This window comes from Argentina anserina, chromosome 6 (genome assembly GCF_933775445.1).
Source record: "Argentina anserina chromosome 6, drPotAnse1.1, whole genome shotgun sequence".
Lineage (NCBI taxonomy): Eukaryota > Viridiplantae > Streptophyta > Magnoliopsida > Rosales > Rosaceae > Argentina > Argentina anserina.
In genome coordinates, this window is record NC_065877.1 from 32,818,272 (window position 1) to 32,843,239 (window position 24,968).

A 24,968-nucleotide genomic window follows, 5' to 3' on the forward strand; every position below is an offset into this window, starting at 1 on the left:
TGTATTGTATAAGCAAAGCGGCACTGGAGCAGACTATACCAAGACGAGTGATGGAGAAACAAATAGAACAAATGAAAATTAGATTTACATCATTTGATATGATATCGAGTTGAAGTTGTAACCTATAATACATTTTGTAATTCAAAGGAATAGATATGTGGATATGTAGAAACAAACAATGTTGCCGGCTCACCATTGCAGACGATACACCAAACCTACAAGCTGATGAAAGGTACATGCCTAAAGTGTAAAAAAACTCCAACTCTCCCTCATGACCATTAAAGACGGGGTTGTGCAGCTAGAATGGGGCTATAGAGAGCAATCAGCCTTTCCAGAGCCACCACCCCAACTACAGGCCCATGTACTGGGGCTCCCCCAATCATGTCGCAATGGCTTCATTGGCCTTCTGTGTTCCTGTCCTCTCTTCTCTTTTCTTCTTCTCCCTGAAAACCAAAATCGTTGCAACAAAATACTGTCACCCACAGGAAACAATGAAAGTATCTTTTCATTCTTTGCAAAGTATAAACAAGAAAACATCATAAAAAGCAAATCTGATTTCTATAAAGCCTAGGGGATAACACTGAGTTGGTAGAGGTATTTTCACACCAAAAAAGTTATAAAGCATCAACTTGTGGTTGCCAATTTTTTTTAGATTGCGTTATCTTGTGATTGCCATTTGCAGTGGCTTGTGAGTAAGCACACTTGTATACTTGACCAAAATCCATGAACCTTCCGAATTAAAATTCATGTATCACGAATTTATGCAATCTAATATTTGCAAATTTTCAACCTCACAGAAGGTTCATCTGAAAACAAATTTTAGCCGAACTACAGGATTACAGATGATATATTATGTATTATTGCTATAGATTGAAAAGAGGGATCTGTTACCTGGCCACATATTCCTTTAGCAGTTCTTTTGCCTGAACCAGCTTAGAAAGTAGATTGCGGTATACATCAAGGTCTCGGTCCACACTTCTTTTCTCTATGTTTAAGGCTGCACATAACTGTTTGAAAGCAGGCAAAGTTTAAGTGCTGAAACATTGTTCAGACACAACCACACAGACAACTAAACTCAATTGAAATACATATGCGCCTCTAACTGTAGCTCAAATTATTATATCCTCTACATAGATCGGACAAAAATCGAAAGCTCAGGTTCATGTGTATAACTTTCAAAAAAAATTTCAGCTGTCTTTGTTCGATACTTCGATATTGATATAGTTTATGTTAGTCTACACATAATGTCAATTTGATAGTTAAGGGAAAGCTACATCAGATGTTGTCTACCATATAACTTTTTTTTTTTTTTACTGATGATAGGATGCATGTCTAACCTTTTCCAATACTGTTGGTTCAGTTGCATTTGCCAACTCAAGAAGACGAAAGAGTCCAACGGCAAAGAAACGACTGTAGCTAAAACTTCCTTGTCCTGCTCTTTCTGCAATGTCCTTCAATATTCCCTCAACTTCCCCTTCTTTAGAAGGAAATTCAACTAATGAACTAGAAGTCTGAGTCCGAGCCCACTCTTCCAACTTTATCGCATCAGTTCTGTAGTGATTAACACAAACTTATCCAGTAAATATGGAGACTTTCTCAACTCTATAAAAAGATAATGATCATAGTTAACAGTTTCACATGCTCATGAAATTCTTATTGGAGACGCACAATTTTAGTGCAAGAAAGCTAACCTTTTTAGACTTTTGCATTTTGGATGAAGTGGAGATCATTTGCAAGTTACAAACAAAACCTAAAAATTTGCAACTATTTGCAAAAGGGCAAAGAAAACACAATTTTTCTTCTCAGCCCCTATCAAAAATCATGGAAAAAGTGTAACAATGCTTAACAATCTTCATTCAATTTTTGAATCTGGCTGTAAGCCAGAAGCTTGCCATTCCAAATTTCTATGGACAAAACAGAGACTTCTATGCATGTGTCTCAGACTATTATAGCAAGTTTCTTCACTTTGTATTTATCTTCTCTCTTCAATCATTAAACTCTAATTTTGTACTATGCAACTTGTATAGTTCAGATATCTTCATACTGAAAATTATGATTACTTACAGAAAAAAGTCTACTTAAGTAGGCATGTCACGTATTCACAATCGCTAGTCGTCCAATTACTCAACTCTGCATACTCTCACAACATTGCATACCACACTCATGCATTTCAAACTACAAAAAATGAGTTCTACAAAAGTCAATAACTAGACCTGTATTGCTCCGGGTCCTCCTTAAGTGCATTTACGTACGCTTTGAAGATTGCATCTTTATCCTCCTCACTAGGATACCCATCCATCAGCTGATCATAAACAGTAACGAAACCAAGAGCAAACACAGGATCATATCGGTAGGTCCTCTTGTACCTCATCAAATGTTGCTGCACAATCAACTCCTGTAACACAGTGTTGTACACACTCGGAATCGGCCGCTTATACGCCCTTAGAAAATTCAACTTGGTATCAGCTACAGTTGCCGACTCTGCATTTCAATTCCCCAAGCACATAAGTAACCAAAAAAACAAAAAAAAGTCCTACTCTTGCATACCAAGCTTAAACTAAAACAAAACCCAACAAGAACCAAAGCATAAATAATCCACAAACCAAAAATAGGTCCTCAGTAAAACCATAAAGCTCCAATCTTTCACACCCAGAAACAATAAAGCTTCAATCTTTCACACCCAAGTATCAAAACCAGACATGTACATTAACAAAGTTGTCACTTTTAAAAACGAAAAGGAGTGAGAAAACCCACCTGAAGACGAAGACATGCAATGAACAACCAAACGAGGGCTGGAGCTGGATGACCGGAAACCACCATAATGCAGCGAGAAGTTTGTACGGAATCTCAGACCGTCGGAGTTCGAACCCAAGTTTCTGGCGGATGCGAAAGACGATTGAGAGAGTGCAGAGAAGGAGAGAGAAGTGACGGCGGCCATTTGAGGTTTTCTAAGTGACGGAGTGTATTTAGAGTTGGGAATCTCCCGGGAAAAAATTGAGCATAGTGTTTAGAGTAGAGAGGGAGGAGAGAAAAATCTGAATCAAATTTTTGATGATATAAAATATTTAGGAAGAGAAAGAGTGAAAGAGAGAGGTCCACGAAAAACAGGCTTATCCAGTGAGTGAAAGAAACAGGGAGCCAGTGAGGTTGTGACACGTTTGGGGTTTTGGATATCCGAGAGGGAGTGATGTTATGGGTCGGGTTAGGTGAAGTCGTTAAGTTAAAAGAGTGTTTTGCTTGTACGCTATTTCAAATGGAGGAGGCCCAAGATTGTGAAAGCAATATAGTGAATGGAAGCCCAAATTGACCTGGTCTTATAGCTACATGGTCTCTGTCCTTGGTGGTCTTTTAGTGGTGTTTTGTTTGTTTTGTTGGAAGGCAAAACTTTCTTGCACTACTGACTGTACATCACAGCATCTTACGGTGAATAGGGATCTATTCATGAAAGTCTTAAATCATAAGCATCAACGTCTTATATGAGGTTGAGTGGCTCGATTTGAATTTGATGCGAGTTGTAATGGTGTTTTACATTTGACGTGATCACGTTTTATCTCGGAAATTCATACTTTGAACTAGTCAAGTAGTCCATGGACTCATCATCCTTGTTTGGAAATGGGTGCATATATCTTACATATACTTGGAAGTTTACTTGGAGGTTTTGAAACAAGAACATTGCAAGCTTAAAACAATAGTTTTGGGAGCCAAAATGTTCTAACTTTCAAGTTAGTTCCTGATGCATGCATGTTACACTCCAGAAAACTAAAGTGCAAGTGGAAGGAGAGTTGGTGTGGCAGAGTTGAACGTGTATCGACTCATCATGTGACAATATGCCTTCTTCTCTGATGTCGATGGAGGCAACGTGCTCCCCTTTCGTTTTATATTGTTCAGCCTATCCACGTACGTACATCTATCTTAAGAAACAAATTTGGATCGACGAAGATTTACATGAAATTCGATTCGGAAATGAAGCCTTCGGAGCCCTCAAAATAAACAAGTTTCTGTAATTAGTCGAGTATCAGATGGATCACATTAATAAAAATTTGATGGATTTGGATAGTACCAAGTGGAGCAACAAGATTTCATGCACATGAAATGAATAATTAGTATATGAATGATTCAAGCTTAGCTTGACTAGGTAGCCACAGCCCCTGTCGATCAGGACAACTTTCCACTTCAGTAGTAATTAACTAGTGCAACCTGATCTTTAAGTGCAAAACCAGCAAGCTAGGAATATGTTATATATATCACCCAATTAAACTCACAGAGAATGCTAGCTCCATTATAGTATTTCCAGCTTGTGTTCTTGTCGAACCCTATATTTATACGCCTATGCAAGTATAAAACTTCAACAGGATCAAGTTCTTGAACCCATCTATTACTACTACACTTTCTTCTTTGAATCCGACATCTTTCTTAAAGAAGAGCCTAATACATACATTTAGCTCATTTGAGTTGACACAGAATGCAAGGAGGCAAGGACCAGGCTCAAAAAGCCAAGCATTCCATCCTCGCATCTCGTAAGCCAATTATAGAAAAGTTCTCTGCAGGTTTTAGCACTCCGAACAGTGAAGGCGCCGTTGCTGCTGTCAACAACAATACTACTAATACTACTACTACTACTACAGATCACAGCAGGCTTAAACAAGCTGAGGACTCGTTCCGCACTGTCATGTACTTGAGCTGCTGGGGTCCTAACTGATCATTCAGCAAGATCATACATACGTATAAACCCTATGTACATATTTTCTGAGAGGTCCTTGTTGTTTATTGTCTTGTACATATCTTTAATTTTTATTTGAATGTCTGTATCTGAGTTAAGCTCCTTAGTGTTTACCTATATTTTTGTTTTCATATTATATGAACACGTATATATACATCCCAATTCTCCATCGTATCTTAAGTTTCTTAACTGGAAGGCTAGCTGGAGACGTTCATATGGAGAAGAACAGAAAAGTTATGTCTTTAGCACCTATCAGTCCTTGGTTTCAGTTGTTTCAATCTTTTAAAATTCTAGGGGTTGTTCCCCGCGGGCTTTGATTATTAATGAGAAGCTGGACGACTCAGTGAGGCTTGAGGCACCCTTATATGGAGCTTTGTTCATAATTTATAATCTAAAGGGCACAACGTACATGGAAGTTATCTGATATGGTCATATCAGTTTGTTAGTGTTGGAACCTACCTATCCAAATGCATGCATTATGCCAGTATATACATTGCGCAGAATTGATTATGAAGATAAAACTTTATTGCATATAGTGATATATGTATTGGGGGAAAAGGAGCAGCTAGGGCGTCTTTTGTTCCCTTGCAAGAATCCCAATCTCTGGGGTTGAATCCATGATTTTATTAGAGGAAGAAAGCTGCATGCAATAAGCTACGCATGTATCATATATGGTATAGCAAATTATAAGCAGATAATTACATGCACAATATATATCCATATCCATCATATAAATGGCATGATGAGACTAACTAATTAATTAGCAGTTAATTAGGTCCCCAGCAAACCAGATGCATGACTTTCTCGACCTTCTCAGCCTTCCTCATCCTAATTCTTCTTTCTTGGACTTCTTTCTTGATCATAGTAATGGTATCAAAACTGGTACCAGGAAAGCTTCTTTCAGATTCAGAGGGCTTGCCATGGTCAGGTTCTGGTGCCGCGACACCTTCTTGAAAAGGCATGATTATTCTTAACAAACTTATCATGCCTTTCAAGTTTGTATTTCTCACACACAGTTAGACTGGTGTGCTTACACTCTCTTCAAACTCCCCTCATTGGTCATATTTATATACACAGATCTTGGAGCAATTCAAAAATTGACAGCATATTTTATGAGTCGATCTTATATATGATCGATCAAATCTTTAGAAAATGAATTTTCGCTCTTGGGTTTAACGTTAAACGTCTTGTTTTCCAGAGTGTGTGACACCTTAATTAACTGGAGTTTGATGGGTACTTGCTAGCTTTTGGAGTCAATACTCTGTTTTGTAGTGGAATGATTGATCAGTTTATGTAGAAAATCAGCAGGCGGGGTACGCGGGATAGTGATTGATTCTAACTTGTATTTTCTAATTACATGAAGTCATGAACCAATAGCTTGAACTTGCGTAGTCGACTACAACAAAAAATCAATTAATGGAAGTTTTTTTTTTTGGAGAATGCAATTGGTTGAAAGTTTGAAACAGCGTATCTGGGATAGAAAATTAAAAGAGTGACTTCCTACCGTTCGTAACATCATACACATATCGTATTGTATAAGATTTTAGAAAGCCGTAATTATTTGACGAACACGAATATTACAAAAATCCTTACAATATCAAAGTATCCAACACAATGCATGTGTGGTGATATAGCTATTTGTGTCAATTAGCACAACACGTTGGATGTAAGGGAAGACCTTAGTTAAATTGGTTGGAGACGGATTCTTCATGTCCCTTCTTCATCAATCCTTAATCTTAAATAAGTGTTACATTCTAAACGACTTCAGTTCTTCCATAAATCATATCACGAGTTACGTGTTAAATGAAGTTTAAAGTTTGAATTTCGTAAAAACTCAACAAACACATGGAAAATGAATTGATGGATCTAAGCCCATAACCAACAAGAGACAAAAATAGAAGCCTTTTCATCCTAGTGAAGCAATCAAGCAAAATTCGATCATCAAATTGCAAAACAGGATGCACACGCATGCATGTATATGGTACGTACGAGACTGAACGATCGAATTAGCTAGCTGCTCAAGTAGTATAGTTGTCACGCACAATTATTAACCACTTGTTTGTTGCCCTAGCTCTATCAGTCTGTCGACTTATCTTCCAAAACAAGATGCCAAGCGCCCAAGCCTCTAGATTTCTCTTAAAAACCACGGCAAAATTATGATGTTACCGCAAACAAGGACATGGCCAGCGTCCTTTGTTCTCTTCCTTTCATTGCTCTCATTATTCAGTTGGGATCGGATAAGTATATGTTGAACCCATGCATGCAAGAATTTTGTATATCTAGCTAGCCTCACCATTGTCCTATATATATTGTCACTCACCGTAGGATTCCATAGCACAGTCATCACTCCTCAAAATACAAAATCGGATAAGATATAGATCAATTAGAGAAGCACTGAAAATGTGTGCAACAAGAGAAGCTTGGATTGTGGTCGTGAGTGTTGGAGCTGTTCAGGTCATGAAAGAACAAGGCTTTTGCAGGTGGGGTTACACCATGAGGAGTATTAACCAGCATGTCAAGACCAATATGAGATCCTTCATCCTACAAGCCCAGAAGCTCTCTTCTGCTGTGGTTTCTGACAAATTGAATTCGGAAAAGAAGAATCAATCCGAGGAATCCCTAAGAAAAGTCATGTACCTGAGCTGTTGGGGTCCTTATTAGATCGCTGATCGTCCCATGCCTTGCTCTATTGGGCAATTTGGCTAGCTAACTACTTGTTAATTTAGTATTGCAAAAAGTTGGATAGTGTTGGAGTACTAATGGATAGTTCAATGGGGAAGATGGTTCTGAAGAAAGCACTGAAGATGTTACAAACTTAATTGATCCATCTAGCTACTTGATTCATTCGAATGTAATTTTCCCAATGGCGAAATACACGTAAATTAATTTATCAATGGACATGAGCATATGCTTTTCCTACTATATATATATATATTTACGTACACTTTTTTTTTGTATATCATACACCCCTCTACAGTCAATCTGTAATATTTACTGTGTGTTTATATACTCTTAAACAAAGTGAATTATGTAATTAAGAATGACAATTAAGATCATGATGGAATCTTCATCAAATGATATATCTTCTATTAATAAATCAATAAGGAAACTTAGATGGTTAAATTTTTGTACTACCTAAATTGTCCAAGATTTATTAAACTTTAAAATCTAACTAACTTGCTTTGAACTATATGATTATAATTTGTAATATATAAATGTGAAAAGAAAAAATAAAATCAGAAAAAGAAAGAAAAAGTCTCAATGATTATATATGATTGTAAAAATAGATGATAACTACCATATGATAACTGCCCACTATCAGTTTTTTTTTCCATGATTTCTATTAGAAAAAACAAACGCAAAATTCCACCTACAGAGTGTGTATCATGATGCTAGTTTAGATAATTAGATATCTACATCAGAATGCTAAGCACGTTGTCCTCATAATGCAATTAACTTTTTTTTAATACGAAAAAACTTTAACTACAATGAGGCGCACCTCTGCCCCAACCCGATCCAAAGAGGTCAAACTTTAACAGCAACCGAAATTGAACTAGGTGTTGGAGTTAGTGGAAATTAGTGGAATAGTTGGTGGAAATTAGTGGAAATTAGTAGGTAGAATAGTGCTAGAATTAGCCTATATAATGAAGTGTAATCTGTAAATGAATCATCAAGCAATACAATCATACCATTTCAAGTTGGTATCAGAACCTCTTTGTGCTCTGTTTTTCTCCTGGGTTTTTTTTTTCCCGTTTTTATCTTTTTTTTCCGGCCGGTTATCACCTCCGCTGCGTCACTGCCTCACCGCTGCCCTCCGGCCCTCTCTGACATCGCCGCTGCCTTCCCGACGTCGCCGCCTGCTGCTCCGGAACCGCTGCTTCCTCTCCGACCGCTCCTGCCCCGGAGCTGCCGCTGCTGCTGTCTCGCTCCTGCCGCTGCTGCTGTCTCACTCCTACTGCCCTGCCGGACGTCGCCGCTCCACGCCAAACATCGCCGCTCCACGCCAGACGTCGCCGCTCCACGCCAGACGTCGTAGCTCCACGCCCGACGTCACAGCTCGCCGATCACAACCTCACTGATCCTCCCCGAGGATTCTTCTGGTTCTTCCCGACGTCACATGGGTATCCGACCCGTTTTTTAGCCCAGCCCAGTTAAGTGTGACCCGGCCCAGCCCAGCTCACTCCGACCCGGTTCGCCTGACCCGACCCATCAGTGCATCTTCACCGACAGTTCCAGTGCACCGGCGGCAGATTCTTCTCTATTTTTTGCCTCCTCTACACTTTTTCCTTTTCCATGGGTTCTGGACACGAAGCTGATGGTTCTCAGACCTCTGATATTCCGACATTTGAAGTATCTGTGAAGGGTTCTGACAGTGGTTCATTTGGGGGCGCCAAACTAAACGGCACCAATTTCCGTAAATGGAAACGACTCATGATTGCTCATCTTCGAGGCATGCATAAAATGGGACATGTCACCGGCGTCACTAAGGCTCCTAGTCCTACGGATATTGTTGCCTACACTAAATGGGACGATGACGATGGTCTTATCATGTCTGTCTTGTGGAAAGCTATGAATGATGATATAATTGATCTGGTGGAGGCCTGTCCCACTGCACAGGCAATATGGGAGACACTAGCCGGCTTATATACTAATGACTCTGATTTCATACAGGTTCATGAGTTAATGTGCACAGCTTTAGCCATTCACCAGGATGGGCAACCGGTGGCGCACTATTTCACCAAACTGAAGAATATTTGGGCTGAGATTGATGTGAAACGACCTTGCATGATTACAAATCAAGAGGATATTGTTTGGTACCAAAAGGAGAAGGAGCTTGAACGAGTGCACCATTTCCTAAAAGGTCTTGATGCCAAACATACCAGTGCGAAAGGCGAACTGCTCCGAATGACCGAACCACCTAGCCTACTCACAGCTTTCACCTATATCCGAAGGGATGAGTCTCAGCAGGAGAGTATTCTTCAGGCTCCGGCTGTAGTTTCCAGTCTCACTGTTCATGCTCGTTTTCCAGCACCACCCCTTCTGCAAGCCACCTCTGCTCCCTTTCATCGACAAGGACCACCACCAGGCTTCGGGAATCAGCCCCGCCCTCCTTGCTCCTTTTGTCATGATACCAACCATGCTCGTGCGACCTGTTGGAAATTGTATCCACACCTTAGGCCTAAACGGCCTAATCATCGTCCACAGCCAAATGCCGCTCTTCAATTAGTTCCAGAACCAGATATCTATGGTGTGGTTGGGCATGATCATCATACTACTGGAGGAGCACCTACGGCCTCCATCGTTGGTCATGGTCAAATTGGTATGACATTCAATATTTCTCACTCTGTTAGTTTTGATACATGGATTATTGATTCTGGTGCATCTGATCATATGACTTATGAAAAATCTTATTTTACCGTATTGTCCCCTCCACCTGTACCCTATGTTACTAATGCTAATGGTGAGGCATTCCCGGTGTTAGGGACAGGGTCCGTTCGTATTACTCCCACCATAGAACTTCATAATGTACTCTATGTCCCCGCTTTATCACATCATTTGATGTCTGTTCCCCAATTGAACGCTGACGCCCAGTGCTCTGTGACCTTTTTTCCTATGTATGTGATATTTCAGGATCTTCTCACCGGACGGGTAATTGGTCGGGGGTATTTGAGGGGCCGGTTGTTTCATCTGGATCTGACATACGCTGGGGAAAAACCAGGGGAACAGTCTCAGACCGCTTTACTCTCCACTTCTGACAAGCTAAGTGAAGTTTGGTTATGGCATCGTCGCTTAGGGCATCCATCTTTTAGTGTTATGAAAACATCCATGCCTTCTTTGTTTATTAGTGTGGACGAGTCTTTGTTATGTTGTGAGACCTGTGTTTTGGGCAAGAGTCATCGATCTACTTATTCCCCTAGTACTTCTCCTAAAAGTTTTCTTCCTTTTGAATTAATTCATTCTGATGTTTGGGGACCCTCTAAAGAGTCAACTGTATCAGGAATGCGTTATTTTGTGTCTTTTATTGATGAGTGCACACGTCTTTCATGGATTATTCTTCTTAAAAATAAAGATAAAGTTTTTCCAGCTTTTCGTACCTTCCATGCCTCTGTCCAAACCCAATATAATGCCACCATTCGAGTTCTTCGTTCTGATAATGGGGGGGGGAATATGTGAATCATGTCTTTCAAGAGTTCTTTAACACACACGGAATTGTTCATCAAACAACGTGTCCTTACACACCTGAGCAAAATGGGGTTTCTGAAAGAAAAAATCGTCACTTACTTGATATGGCTCGATGTATTCTTTTTAGTGCCCACATGCCTAAATACCTTTCGGGTGATGCTGTCATTACTTCCGCCCACCTCATTAATCGTCTTCCATCTCGTGTTCTTCAAGGGAAAGTTCCCTATGAGGTGCTTGCATCTCATGTCTCATTACCTTCTTTTCATAATCTTCCTGCCCGTGTTTTCGGTTGTGTCGCTTTTGTTCATCTTCCACAACATCAGCGTTCTAAGTTGGATGCCCGGGCAGTTAAATGTGTGTTTGTTGGGTACGGAGGCCATCAGAAAGGGTACCGGTGCTATCATCCTCCTACTCGGAAGTACTATGTCACTATGGATGTTACCTTTTTTGAGGACATGAGTTACTTTTCCTCTTCTGATACTGCTCTTCAGGGGGGAAATTCCTATTTTGAAGAGTTGTATCATGGAGAGGGGGAGACAAATGAGCCAGTCGATATGGTAACAAGTTCCGTTGAGATTACCAAGATGTCAGCCACACAGGCACCACCAGAGGTCGTCACTCAAGAGATTCAGGCACTAGAAGCTGACAGCACAACTGCCCCACATGTATCCCGTACTACTGTTTATACCCCTGACCAAAGCTCTCCTGGTAAAGAAGATCACTCATCTGAGGTTAGTCATTCTATTGAGGCTAATAGTAGACAATATATTTTGCCAAATAGGTCTACTCGAGGTGAACCCACAAAAAAATATGAACCTACCCTTCAGACTAAAGCCAAGTATCCGGTGGCCAATTTTATATCTACCAAAAGATTATCTAAGTCATATGAGTCATTCGTGAATCAAATATCTACTGTATCAGTACCTAACAAAGTGCAGGATGCATTGGGAGATCCAAAATGGAGGAAAGCAATGGAGGAAGAGATGCAAGCATTACAAAAGAACAATACTTGGGAGCTTGTACCTCCACCATATGGCAAGAAGACTGTAGGATGTCGATGGGTGTTTACAGTGAAGCACAATCCAGATGGGTCAATAAGCCGGTATAAAGCACGTCTAGTAGCAAAATGGTTCACCCAGACATATGGCATAGACTATGATGAGACATTTGCACCTGTTGGAAAGATAAACACTATCCGGGTATTGCTCTCTATCGCTGCTAACTTGAACTGGCCACTTAGGCAGTTTGATGTTAAGAATGCATTCATTCATGGAGAACTAACAGAGGAAGTATACATGGATCTTCCACCTGGATATATGGTCACTTCTCCAAGTAACTCTGTATGCAGATTAAGAAAGTCTTTGTATGGTCTTAAACAGTCACATCGTGCTTGGTTTGGAAGATTCTCACAATTCATGAAGAAAATTGGTTACATGCAGAGTAATTCAGACCACACATTGTTTCTCAAACACCAACAAGAGAAGGTAACAGCTCTAATCATATATGTTGACGATATGGTAGTTACTGGTAATGATACTATTGAGGTGGACAGATTACAAAAACAGCTTGCCACAGAGTTTGAAATGAAGGACCTAGGTACACTCAAGTACTTCTTAGGAATTGAGGTAGCCCGGGGAAGTGATGGTATCTATCTGTATCAGAGGAAGTACATCCTTGATCTACTAACGGAGACATGTATGTTAGATTGCACTCCAATTGATACTCCTATTGAGCATAACCATCGGTTAGCAGAGTACCCAGATCAAGTGCCCACTGACAAAACTCGTTATCAGAGGCTAGTTGGACGCCTGATTTATTTGTCACATACCAGACCAGATGTTGCGTATGCAGTAAGTATAGTGAGTCAGTTTATGCATAATCCGAGTGTGGATCACATGGATGCTGTTGTGAGGATTTTAAGGTACTTGAAGTCAGCTCCAGGGAGAGGAGTAATGTTTTCTAATCACAACAATATCCTCGAGATTTGTGGCTTCACAGATGCAGACTGGGCTGGAAATATTACAGATCGAAGATCCACATCAGGGTATTTTACCTTTGTTGGAGGTAATCTTGTTACATGGAAGAGTAAGAAACAAAATGTGGTAGCACGATCTAGTGTTGAAGCAGAATACAGAGGTATGGCTCAGGGAGTGTGCGAATTGTTATGGCTTAGAAGTTTGCTACAAGATTTGGGTATTAAACCTGAATGTGCTATGCAGCTGTACTGTGACAACAAGGCAGCCATTGATATCTCCCATAATCCGGTGCAACATGATCGTACGAAACATGTGGAGGTTGATCGTCATTTTATAAAGGAGAAGCTAGACGCGAAGATCATCAGTTTTCCTTTTGTTTCTACAGAAGAGCAACTTGCCGATATGCTCACAAAAGGAGTGTCTAAAAAGGCCTTTTATGATTCACTTAGCAAGTTGGGCATGGTTGATATGTATTCACCAACTTGAGGGGGAGTGTTGGAGTTAGTGGAAATTAGTGGTTGGAGTTAGTGGAAATTAGTGGAATAGTTGGTGAAAATTAGTGGAAATTAGTAGGTAGAATAGTGCTAGAATTAGCCTATATAATGAAGTGTAATCTGTAAATGAATCATCAAGCAATACAATTATACCATTTCAAGTCTAGGCATCTAAAAAGAAAGGGCCTTGCCAAACTCTTACCATACGTTGCAAGGACATTAGCAGCAAAGTTTGTTTCTCGGTATACATACTTGAAGGTAGTCTCATCAAGGTTGTCGGCAATCTTTTCGTACACGAGAAGTGTACAAAAAGTTTGAAGAAGTCTCCAAGAAGGAGTGTCTTGATAATGCAATTCTCTTCAAAAAAAAATTTGATAATGCAATTAACTATGTTGTATAATATTGTACATGAGGAATGCTCGGGGTATCAGAAATGATTTCGGCTCCCATCCCACAGCCCACCTTTCCTAGAAAACCAGCCGTTTTTACTCCTAGACCGCGGGCCTAAAATACATAATTTAAAAAGCAAAATCATCAATCATTTCACTCTGAAACAAAGACATCCATCACCCACAGACTTCACTAATCTTACCCAAACGAAACAAACAAAACAAATACCACTAGTCTCCATCTGTTCTCAACCTGTATATAACGAAGGCCTCGTGCTCGTCTAATTCATCAACGTACCACAAACAGGTTTCTAAGATTTCTAGTAAGAGAAAACATTTCTTCTTCTGTTCTTCATCATCATCATGAGTACTGCTTCAAGAGCAAGCAAGGCCATTGTGGCAGCCAGTGTTGGGGTTGTGGAGGCTCTGAAAGACCAAGGCATTTGCAGGTGGAACACACCCACCATAAGAGCCGTGCATCAACAAGCCAAGAAACATTTCAGGTCAGTCTCTCAGACCAACAAGAACAAGCTCTTTCCTTCTTCAACCTCTGCTTTGAGCAAAATCAGAGAGGAGAAGCTGAAGAAGTCGGAGGAGTCTCTGAGGACAGTCATGTACTTGAGCTGCTGGGGTCCCAACAACTAGGTCGACGAGTTTCTAGCAAGCACACAAAATCAAGTGCATGATTATTTCCGCTTGGGCTGAACGAGCATCAAACTTGTCGATCAGAGCTTGTACTTAGCAAACTGATCGATGAATTTGTTATTGAGAGTGTCCTTAATACTTTCTTCTACTTATAATGTTTTGTTATGCAAAATTGACGATTGCAATCTGAGAATTGATGTACCTTGATCGATCAGTTTTAATTTTTTTTTCTTTTAATGATTCTTGGAATAACGCTGATCAGACTGGATCGCTTCTCACAAGGTGCCATCAGCTGTACTTGTACAACTTCAGTCTGATGATACCTTGTCCTCCTCCGATGAACCGTTCGGCCTTTTTAGCATCACTCTGTGATGGAAAAATTTATCCTCCATAATCGTACGTTGCAAATCTGCATCCCTAAAGATCGAAGCTTATATATATAGTCATTATCCAGAGTGAAGCTTCATTCTGAAATGAAATTACAGAGTGAAGCTCCAATTTTGACACATTTTTTCGGTCAATTTTTTTCACCATAAGCGATTCAATATTTATGTATGTTATTCAAGATCATCTCTATAAAATTTCACCCAATTTGACAATGGTTTGAGTTTTTAAAATTGAGATTTACACGAAAAGTTCACGTTGAACAGTTTTAATTCACTCATTGATTTAATCTAATTTCAATACTTTAACGATGTCCGAATTAGATGAAATTTTGTAAAGATGATCTTGAATAGCATACCTAAATATTGAATCGTTTATGGTGAAAAATTTTGACAAAAAAGTGTGCCAAATTAAAACTTCACTCTGAAATTTCAGAGTGAAGTTCTAATTTTGGACATTTTTCGGTCAAATTTTTTCACCATAAGCAATTCAATATTTAGGTATGCTATTCAAGATCATCTCTACAAAATTTCACCTAATTCGGACATCATTAAGGTATTGAAATTAGATTAAATCAATGAATGAATTTAAACTGTTCAACGTGAACCGTTCGTGTAAATATCAATTTTGAAAGTTCAAACCATTGTTAAATTGGATGAAACTTTGTAGAGATGATCTTGAATAACACCTAAATATTGAATCGTTTATGGTGAAAAATTTTGACCGAAAAATGTGCCAAAATTGGAACTTCACTCTGAAATTTCAGAGTGAAACTTCACTCTAGATAGGGACTATATATATATATATATAATTGAGGAAGAACCCTAACTCTCCCTCATAGGACATGGATTTGGTAATAGCATTCTAACTTAATAACAAGATGGGAAGACGAAATTCGATTGGGATTAGGAAAGCTTAGAGATGGTAAAAATACACAGCGGCAAGGTACCCACTGGTATTCGACCCTAATGAGAAAGTGTTTTCGGGTATAATCGGGTAACATGATATTTCAATCCATATCTCATACCCACCTAATAATGTATTAAATATTTAATATTATTAATTCATATATATTCACTCGAATAAATTAATAGAAATATTAAATAAATAGAAAAATATTAAAAGATATTTTATGATTATTTGCACGTACAATAATTTTAGACTTAAAAAGATAATTTTATCATGATATTTGATTTTTATCTTATTCTTTTATATTTTGTGTACTTTAATTGAATTTTTTTATATTTAAATAAATTATTATTAACGGGTATTTGAATGGGTATGGAAACTTAATCCCCTAAGGGTATGGGTACGGGAAATATCTAGTATCATATTACAGGGATTGTGGCGGGTACGGGGATGTAAACGGACTTGGATATAGGTATGGTTTTTCAATCTCTTGACCCTATCCTCCCCATTGCCATCCTTAAGAAAGCTTAGGAGGAACCTTAAATTCTAGGGCATCTTATAAAAAAAATCACATTTGATATATGAAATTAAAAAAAAAGTCTAGTAAGATTTTTTTTTTAAAAGTCAATTTTATAATTCTCTTATAGCGTTGCTCATAAAAATAAAAAATATTACGGTATACCACTAACTCTAAAATGGGAAAAATCAAAACCTCTTTCTTCTCGTTGTCGAAACCAATAACTCCGCTTTTCTCTGTGAGCCCCATCGGCGGCTCTTTCTGGTGAAGACATCAAGTACGCCATAAAGGTCATGAAACAAAGCTGGCGGGGATCACGTGACCCTCAATAAAAACCGAATCGAATTTGGCCTACCATTTTTGTACGATCCTCTGAGAATGCGATAACTTGAGATCGGAGATGGAACCACCACTGGAAGCTATCGACGTCGGAGGGGCATAACCGCAGTCGGAGGAGTCGGTCGAATCGAGAGTGGGATCGAGTCAACATACTGAGGACATATGGAACTGAGAATGGAGGAGTGAAGACCGTCATGAATCAAAGAAAATGCTTGTCGCAATGGCCAGTGCTATCCTTGGCTTAAGGAGATATGGTTTCGACCGACAAGAGGTTGGAACTGAAGAGAGGATGATACTAAGGACAACTTAGGTGGCTAATGCAGGGCCGAGACTAGATCGGGGAAGATGATGTGGGTGCCCACATCAAAATTCTTTTTCTTTGTCATAATGTAGTAAAAACATAACAATTACAGGTGCAGCTATCCATCACACTACCAGTCACATCACCCGTCACAAAACAATGTTAGTGTGGTTAATAGTGTGACTATCAGTTTACCCGTCACATTACTCATCACAGTACCTGTCACATAACAATGTTAGTGTGAGTGTGTGACTGATAGTGTAGTTGACAAAATTTTGTGTGACTGGTAGTGTAACTAGTGGTGTGGTGTTCTATACGATAATATCCTTGTCGATATTTGAATCGTATGATTGATTTGAGAAGTTCAAGATCACATGAAAGTAGACAAAAGTTCGTTATTTCTAGTAATTATTCTTCTTCATTTTATAACATAGTCACATCAAACAGTGTGACAGTTAGTGTGATAGGTAGTTTGACAAGAGGTGTGACCAATTAGTGTGATAGGTAATGTGACATGAGGTGTGATATGTAGTGTGATAGGGAGTGTGACAAGTAATGTGACATGGGGTGTAATAGATAGTGTGACAGGAGGTGTGACATGTAATGTGACATGTAGTTTGACGTAAACCCTAAACTCTAAATCCTAAACATAGTTACTATAAAACAGTGTGATAGTTGGTGTGATAGGTAGTGTGATAATTAATGTGATAGGTAGTGTGACAGAGGGTGTGACATGTAGTTTGACGATAAACCCTAAATCATAAACGCTAAACATTATTTTACGTCAGGTAATGTGATAGATAGTGTGATAAAGGGTGTGACATGCCGAGAGAAATATCTAAATAAATGAAATTATGTTAAAATGGAAAGGATATAGGTATGAGTATGCTCAGAATGAAAAGAATAACTAGAATTAGGGGTTTCGCCAGAATAGTTTAGAGCACCACCATGGACGGCGACAACCTCTTGCGAGGGTTGATGTGCCTTGTACGATGGTTGATTGTGAATGTGTATGATATCAAATGAAAGAGGGAAGAGAGATCTTTTCAACGATACCAACCACGTTCAAATCTTTCATCGGACGGCAAAGTTAGGGGAATGAAAATAAAGAAGAAAAAAGTGTAAAAAATAACAAAACAGTCCGGAAAATATAAAAGAATTGACTAGTTTGTAATTTTGTTTAAACCTTGTTGAATATTTTATAATTTCAATTAAAATGAAATGACATTTTTCTAATGAGGAAATAAGTGGTGATCTTTTTTTTAATTTATGATGTGAGATTGTACTCTTTTTCTAATTTTGCCCTAAATTCTAATCCATCCGACATATATGAGTATCGACAAAACCCTAAACTCAGGAATTAAAATAACAAGTTAGGTGATATTAGTTCCTCGGAAGTAGACAATGTAGGTCACGAAGTTCACCATCGATTACGAAGAAAAAGGGTGTGAAAGTTATTCAATGCACGAGCCGTGCATATGGACGGGTCATCTTGGCCGTTCATATCAACACGTGGATGTATTTTTAGGTCGTATAAGATCAGACATCAATTCAATGTAAGAGTCGCGCGTGAGGGTGAGGCAGTAAACCATCCATAGCTTTTTTGGGGTTGAGATGCATTAATAGTCTCTGAGATTAGAATCAAATGAGAAAAGGAGATACAAAGAGGTGATCGAAGTCTTACAATCAAGTCGTCGTCGTAAGTTTGCAATCGCCGAGCTCCTAGACCTTCAACATATAACTTTCTAATCTTCCCATTTCAATTATAATTATGATTCTGTCTCTATAATTTTGCTAGGTATTTTTTGATTCCGAATTGAATTCTTGTGGATAAAATTAGAATTGGGATTTGAGAGTGAGAATTCTTAGCCGAAGAAAAAGAATTGGGATAGTGAGGCAGAGCTCGGGCGATGAATTGTCGTCAGCGGCTTCAATTTCAAGGACGAATTCGATGGGACGATGAGGAGGCCGCGGCGGGACAATAACTAAAACAATTCAAACAAATCAAATAAGGGTCGAGTAAAGGAAAGAGTGTGCTGTGGGGTGAAGCACTAGTCACTGTCTCACTGATGTGTGTGCAGGTTTTATATTAACACAAACAACATCCTCAAACACCAGTGATACTAATAGCGCGTGGCGTGCAAAGAAACCCGTGTATATACACGAACCATGTATGGAATAAACTATGTTTTATGATAATCTAAATCTTATTACAAATATACTCTGACTTTCACATCGTTTAAATACTCTCGGATTGCTTGAAGAATCTTTAAAATGCACAGGGACTGTGAACTCGATTTACAAAATGTCACACTGGCACCAAAAATGATGGCTCGCAATTGGGATGCTAACACTACCCAACGCATTATTCTTTGGGGTAATTAAATTCACACCCAATTTTGAAGACACATTTTAAATAAAATCTACTAAATTTACCTTTTTAATAGACACCTAAAATATGCTGACCATGATACATTTTAAGTATTAACATTTTTAATATTTACAATTGCCACTATTTAATTATAACATTAACATTATAAAATACTTAATTAACACAATGTCATAAATACCTTAATTATTAGTTTATTATAATATTAATTATTTTTCTATTTTCAATTAATTATTATGGCTAGAATCATGCATTGTTTCTATAAATTTATAACAAAAGTTTTAGGTAAGTGAAAGAGAATTCATTATTTATAGTTCTATACATAATATATATGTAATCCTAAAATATGATACTATATATATAACCTTTAGTTGTTTAAATAAAACTTCTGATTATTAGAGTACTTATCAAGTGACTTGAGTTTCACATTTATACCTATATATTAGGCTCTTATTTTTATTGTACCAATTAGCTAGGTTTTATTCAAAATGATACATATGGTTGTGGTATCGATATATACTATTGTGATCATTTTCTTTAGGTTGAACATTAAGTTACTCAAACCTTAATAACATGATATAATTTTGAGAGTAAAAAGTTATCTCGATCAAGTTTAGACATGATATAATAACATACCTACCATATAGAGAATAATTTGCCAAAGAATAAAATTGTGTACCTTGTAGTACGCATAGACATCAATGTAACAACTCTTTTCCCAAATCTTCATATGCTTCAATCTCCTTCTTTTGTTTCAAAATATTTCTAGAATCAGTTCATAGAGACCCATGCAAGAAGTACTATGAATTGAAGGCAACAAGAAGAACATAGCATACTTTTTGAAGATTCTAATCAAAATATTTTTTCATCTTTTGAAATAAATGAAACTTTTGCTTGGAAATATGTAGCTGCTATCAATCTATTACAAATGGAATACTTATATATAGAGTATATATACAATCAAGTGAGTAATGAAAATATAAATAAGGTAAGAAATTAAGAAGGTAATATTAATGATATATAAAGTTAAATTCAACTAAATTTCAACTTACTATTTGAAATTTAAATTGATGCTAATTTTGAGAAATAATCATATAGTTTTATCAAATCTGAAGGGCAAATTAGTGACACGGAAAATGAAAAACACTATTAATTATAAACATATGCTAAATATGATAAGTTTACTCAAGTGAAGTGTGTAAAATGAAAGAAAAATATATATGGGCTTATTTTAGCATTATTGAATTTATAACTAATTTTCTCTTATTCTTTTTTGGTTTTTTATTTTCGGTGTCTTCATAAGAAAATGACAATTTTCACTGAAAACAAACCAAGTATTAGAGCAAAACCATGTGCTACGTGCTGTCTAGATACATTTTTCACAACTTAATCTCTACGTGTCGATGGGATGGGTTATCAGAAAAGCCACTGAGCTAAAACCAGCAGAAGCTACTTAGCCCAGCGCACGGTTTCTTCTATATTTTATCTACTCCATAGTCCATACTACAACTTGTCCCCCCTCACTCCCTCCTATATAAAAGCAAAGCCATCCCTCTCGTTCGCTCAAAACAACCTTCAAAGCTTTTTCTGGATTAGCATCAAACAAATAAAGAGCATCACACTTGTGATTCAAGGTAGAAGATCAAGATCATTAACAATATGAGTTCTTCATCATCAGTAGCAAACAGGGCATGGATTGTAGCAGCGAGTGTGGGAGCAGTGGAGGCCTTAAAAAGAGACCAAGGGATGTGCAAGTTGAGTCAAACAATGAGATCGGCGCAACAACATGCCAGGACACACCTCAGATCGATTTCTCAGGCGAACCAGAGACTCTCTTCCTCATACTCTGCTTTGTTTTCCAAGAAACTTAGAGACGAGGAGCCGAAGCAATCTGAGGAGTCCATGAGAAATGTCATGTACCTCAACTCTTGGGGTCCCAACTGAAACAATTTTGCTTGTTTACAGAGAATGATTGTAAATTGTTGATATCTGGTTCTCTGTAATACATGGAAGAAATTAATTTGAGAAATTGGTCTTGTTATATTATCATCAGCCTTGCATTCTTTCTCTCGTTTCGTTCTTTAAATTGTGTTCCGAATTCCCAACAATTCGAGCAACCCTTGCAGAGTCCGAGATGAGAAGAACAAGTCGGAGGAGTCTTTGAGGACTGTTATGTACTTGAGCTGCTGGGGTCCCAAGTAAGAGTACAAGCGTGCAACCAAGAACAAGAGTGCATCTTTATGGAAAGATTGTTGGTTTCATAGAGCTTGGGCCGATCAAGAATTAGACTTTTAGATGGATCCCCTTGCTGTAATTAGATGGAAGAAAATTGTCTATTGTCTCTGTAACTGGAGCAAATTGATGTCGACAGTGTTATATATCCCCCATTTACATATCTGAGAATTGATGCCTTGATCAGTACTATTTGATGTTTCTTCTGACTTCTGAGTGATCTCAAGTTTACTTCTACTGGAAAGTTACAAACCCGAAGCACTAATTTGGCTAACTAAGTTAAGGACTAATCTTCATAAAAGAAATACAGAAGAATTTGGATCAAATGCTAGGGACTTGTAAAACATACTTTTTTTTTTGACATGAGACTCGTAAAACATACTTGAACGAAGCCTCCCTCTCAAACTTTCACCATGTACTTTTGAGTTTCTGGGGTGAGGCCTCGGAGTGTGCAGTTTCTTCCCCGAGTGAAAAACAGGACGGAACTACACAAAAGACCTCCCCTAAAAGTTGATGCCTTACAGTGAATGGCCATTGAAACTTGAATATTGGAAACAGTGCCTACTGTAATGCAATTAGTACCACACAAGATATATCATCGAGTACAAAGTAAATTTACTCCAAAAACAAAAACGAAATGGGACAATTTCCACTAAAAACAAACATACTGATAGCCCAACTGGGTTCTCATGGCATGGCATGGCATACATCTGATATTATAAGGGAAACCATGTGCTCCTCTGCATTGGTGAATTGAGACGTGTTGGGTATATAGGCAGAGCTTGTCATGAGACAACTCTAGCTATGTGTGCACTTGAAACTAAACCACACTGAAAACCAATCCTCACTCACCACTAGGCAAAAAAACAAGCAGAACTTCCATGGCTTTGTCAATATATCATGAGCCTCCTCCTCCTCTATAAAACCAACACTATCTCACACCATTTGCTCAAAGTTGATCAGTACTTTCTTGCCATCAAATTTAAGTATCAAAATTTTCAGTGTTCCATTACAAGACTATAGGAACTATTGAGTTCTTCGTCATCAATAGCCAACAGGGCTTGGATAGCAGCAGCCAGTGTGGGAGTTGTGGAGGCCTTAAAGGACCAAGTAGGCATATGCCGGTGGAATCACACGATGAGATTGATGCAGCAACATGCCAAGAACAACCTCCGGTCTTATTCTCAGGCGCGGCACAAACTCTCTTCCTCATGCTCTGCTTTGTTTTCAAGGAAACTTAGAGATGACAAGCCAAAGCAGCCTGAGGAGTCTATGAAGAATGTCATGTACCTCAACTCTTGGGGTCCCAACTAGCTAGAGGAATTTGTTAAACTACAGAGAGATATTGTAAATCGTAGATAAGTGATCTCTGTAATACACAGAAGAAACTAATGTGAGAAATGATTTACCATGGCAATGATGATATCCTCTTCATTGCTTTTGGGTTTGCAAGTCTTTCCCAATTTATAAAGAGTAGTTGCACCATTTTAATCCTATTTGTTCGGGGAAACCATTTGATCAAACAGGTTGAGCAAATTAAGCTTTCAATATGGAAGTGTTTGAACAGTAACAAATCCTTACTAAGAATATGACTCATGCAGGTTTGGTTTCTATGACTTCCATAACAATGGTTGATCTCAGTTGCTGTTACTACTGCCTTCATTTCGATTGTAGAAGTGAAGGAAAAAAAATTGAAGACTTGAGTCCCATACTTCTATTTGAAATATGTTCAACTGGCTCTATATTGGTTTTTCATTTGTTTCATTCATATAGAGTTTAGAAAGATAGTATTACTACACAAAACTAGCTAGTAACTGCAATACACTATATCGCTTCCTTCTTGCAATTAAGATCAGAGTCATCAGACAGTATGGACAAGTTTCTATCAGATCAACCTTCTGAATTGTACTATGCAATTAAAACAAACTAATAATTAAGATGATGATAGCAACTTGTTCATGATGCTCTATCAGAAAACAAGCTTTTTTCATGATCTGAATGCAGTAAGATAATGATAAAAGATAATTTGAATTGACATGAAGACCAATGAATCTTACAGATTAATTAATAGACAACTAGAGAGTGAGCAACAAAAAAGCAAATAATCCCACTATAGTGATGGCAACTAGACAATTTAAGTAAAAATCTTGCTGCAGCTATTAATGATAAAGATAAGTAATGTAATGTGAATTGAGATCTGGTCATGATATTAGTTTATAGTTCATTAATATACTACTAAGCACATTTCAATCAAACTTATTTATAAATTGACCTGACTATAATTAGTGAGAGGAGTCTGATTTAGATTTTGATTACATAAATTTGTCTCAGATCTGATCTTCAACTTTCAAATTAGTACTTGTTTACAGTTTCTATCACATCAAGAGAGATTTAGCTTCGAGATTGAAGATTATGTGCACTAAAACCTCAATTAGAATATAATTAGTTTGTTTTGTGGAGAATAAAGGCATTTCTTATCTTCTAAACTACTTTTTTTTTTCAATGAATTGGTGTAAGCCAATAAACCTTAAAGTATTTTTGCATTTGATTATATTGGTCCTTATCCACCCACCTTCCTGGAAGACACACACGAGTGGTTTAAACTCCCAGACTGCCGACCTAAGAGCATTTGTTTAAGGCCAAATCCAACCCACAGACTTTTACCAAACCAAACAAACAAAACAAATACCACTGGCTCCTCTTAGCTTCATCACTCTTCTATATATTCAGCACCTCCCTTCTACCTAATCACAAATACAATTCCAAAGCTGAAATAGAGGATTACTAGCTATTTTCATCAGAAAGAGAAGATCATCAATTCATCATCACCATCATGAGTACTACTTCAAGAGCAAGCAAGGCCATAGTGGCTGCAAGTGTTGGAGTGGTTGAGGCAATGAAGGACCAAGGCATTTGCAGGTGGAACTCACCCACCATAAGATCAGCGCATCAACAAGCCAAGAAGCAGTTTATGTCAGTTTCTCAGGCCAACAACACAAAGCTCTCTTCTTCTTCTTCAACCTCAGCTTTGAGCAAAGTCAGGGATGCGAAGCTCAAGAAGTCAGAGGAATCTTTGAGAACAGTCATGTACTTGAGCTGCTGGGGTCCCAACTAACTCAAAATCAAGATCAAGATCACTCTGGTTGTAATTAGATGTAGGAGATTGACTAATGTCCCTGCAATTGGGGCAAATTGTTGTAGATTTTGTATACTATTGACAAGCTTTTGTACTTTTTACTTTCCTAATCAAGAAATACCATTGACAAAAGCGTATGGCAGATGAAATGCCAATTTGGCAACACCATTCTAATTTCTAAGTCATAACATCCTGTTCCTGAATCCTGATCGTGAATGATTGATTAGTGATCCAGATACTGAAATTCAGATTGCTTTAAAAACATATGATAGATATCCAGAAGGGTTTAAGGCCTCTTCAAAATTCACTTGAACTAATTCTTTGGGAGTAGAAGGCTGCCGCTCCGAGTTGCAC

At 38.1% G+C, this 24,968-nt stretch overlaps 3 protein-coding genes across 3 annotated transcripts; 2 read left to right on the forward strand and 1 right to left on the reverse strand.

Annotated features, from left to right (window-relative positions):
* Positions 1–63: 63 nt before the first annotated feature.
* Positions 64–3,047, reverse strand: LOC126797804 (protein THYLAKOID FORMATION1, chloroplastic). The gene is made up of 5 exons (XM_050524532.1): positions 2,755–3,047; positions 2,214–2,481; positions 1,338–1,551; positions 892–1,007; positions 64–443 (listed from the first exon to the last, which is right to left on the reverse strand). Exons 1-5 carry the CDS (start codon positions 2,936–2,938, stop codon positions 380–382), a joined length of 846 nt encoding a protein of 281 aa, XP_050380489.1. The 5' UTR covers positions 2,939–3,047; the 3' UTR covers positions 64–379.
* Positions 3,048–14,041: 10,994 nt separating this feature from the next.
* On the forward strand, positions 14,042–14,621 carry LOC126799755 (uncharacterized). The gene has a single exon (XM_050527021.1). The coding sequence runs from the start codon at positions 14,126–14,128 to the stop codon at positions 14,405–14,407; it is 282 nt and encodes a 93-aa protein (XP_050382978.1). The 5' UTR covers positions 14,042–14,125; the 3' UTR covers positions 14,408–14,621.
* A 9,519-nt stretch (positions 14,622–24,140) lies between these two features.
* LOC126799916 (uncharacterized) lies at positions 24,141–24,786 on the forward strand. The gene has a single exon (XM_050527179.1). The coding sequence runs from the start codon at positions 24,312–24,314 to the stop codon at positions 24,591–24,593; it is 282 nt and encodes a 93-aa protein (XP_050383136.1). The 5' UTR covers positions 24,141–24,311; the 3' UTR covers positions 24,594–24,786.
* Positions 24,787–24,968: the final 182 nt, after the last annotated feature.

Excerpts from the sequence above, each read along its gene's own strand:
- LOC126799755 (XM_050527021.1), top strand. The coding sequence starts at position 14,126 with ATGAGTACTGCTTCAAGAGCAAGCAAGGCCATTGTGGCAGCCAGTGTT.
- LOC126797804 (XM_050524532.1), bottom strand. The coding sequence starts at position 2,938 with ATGGCCGCCGTCACTTCTCTCTCCTTCTCTGCACTCTCTCAATCGTCT. Across the intron at positions 2,482-2,754 it reads TTGCATGTCTTCGTCTTCAG|AGTCGGCAACTGTAGCTGAT; the intron begins GTGGGTTTTCTC and ends ATTGAAATGCAG. Across the intron at positions 1,008-1,337 it reads AACCAACAGTATTGGAAAAG|TTATGTGCAGCCTTAAACAT; the intron begins GTTAGACATGCA and ends GCTTTCAAACAG.
- LOC126799916 (XM_050527179.1), top strand. The coding sequence starts at position 24,312 with ATGAGTACTACTTCAAGAGCAAGCAAGGCCATAGTGGCTGCAAGTGTT.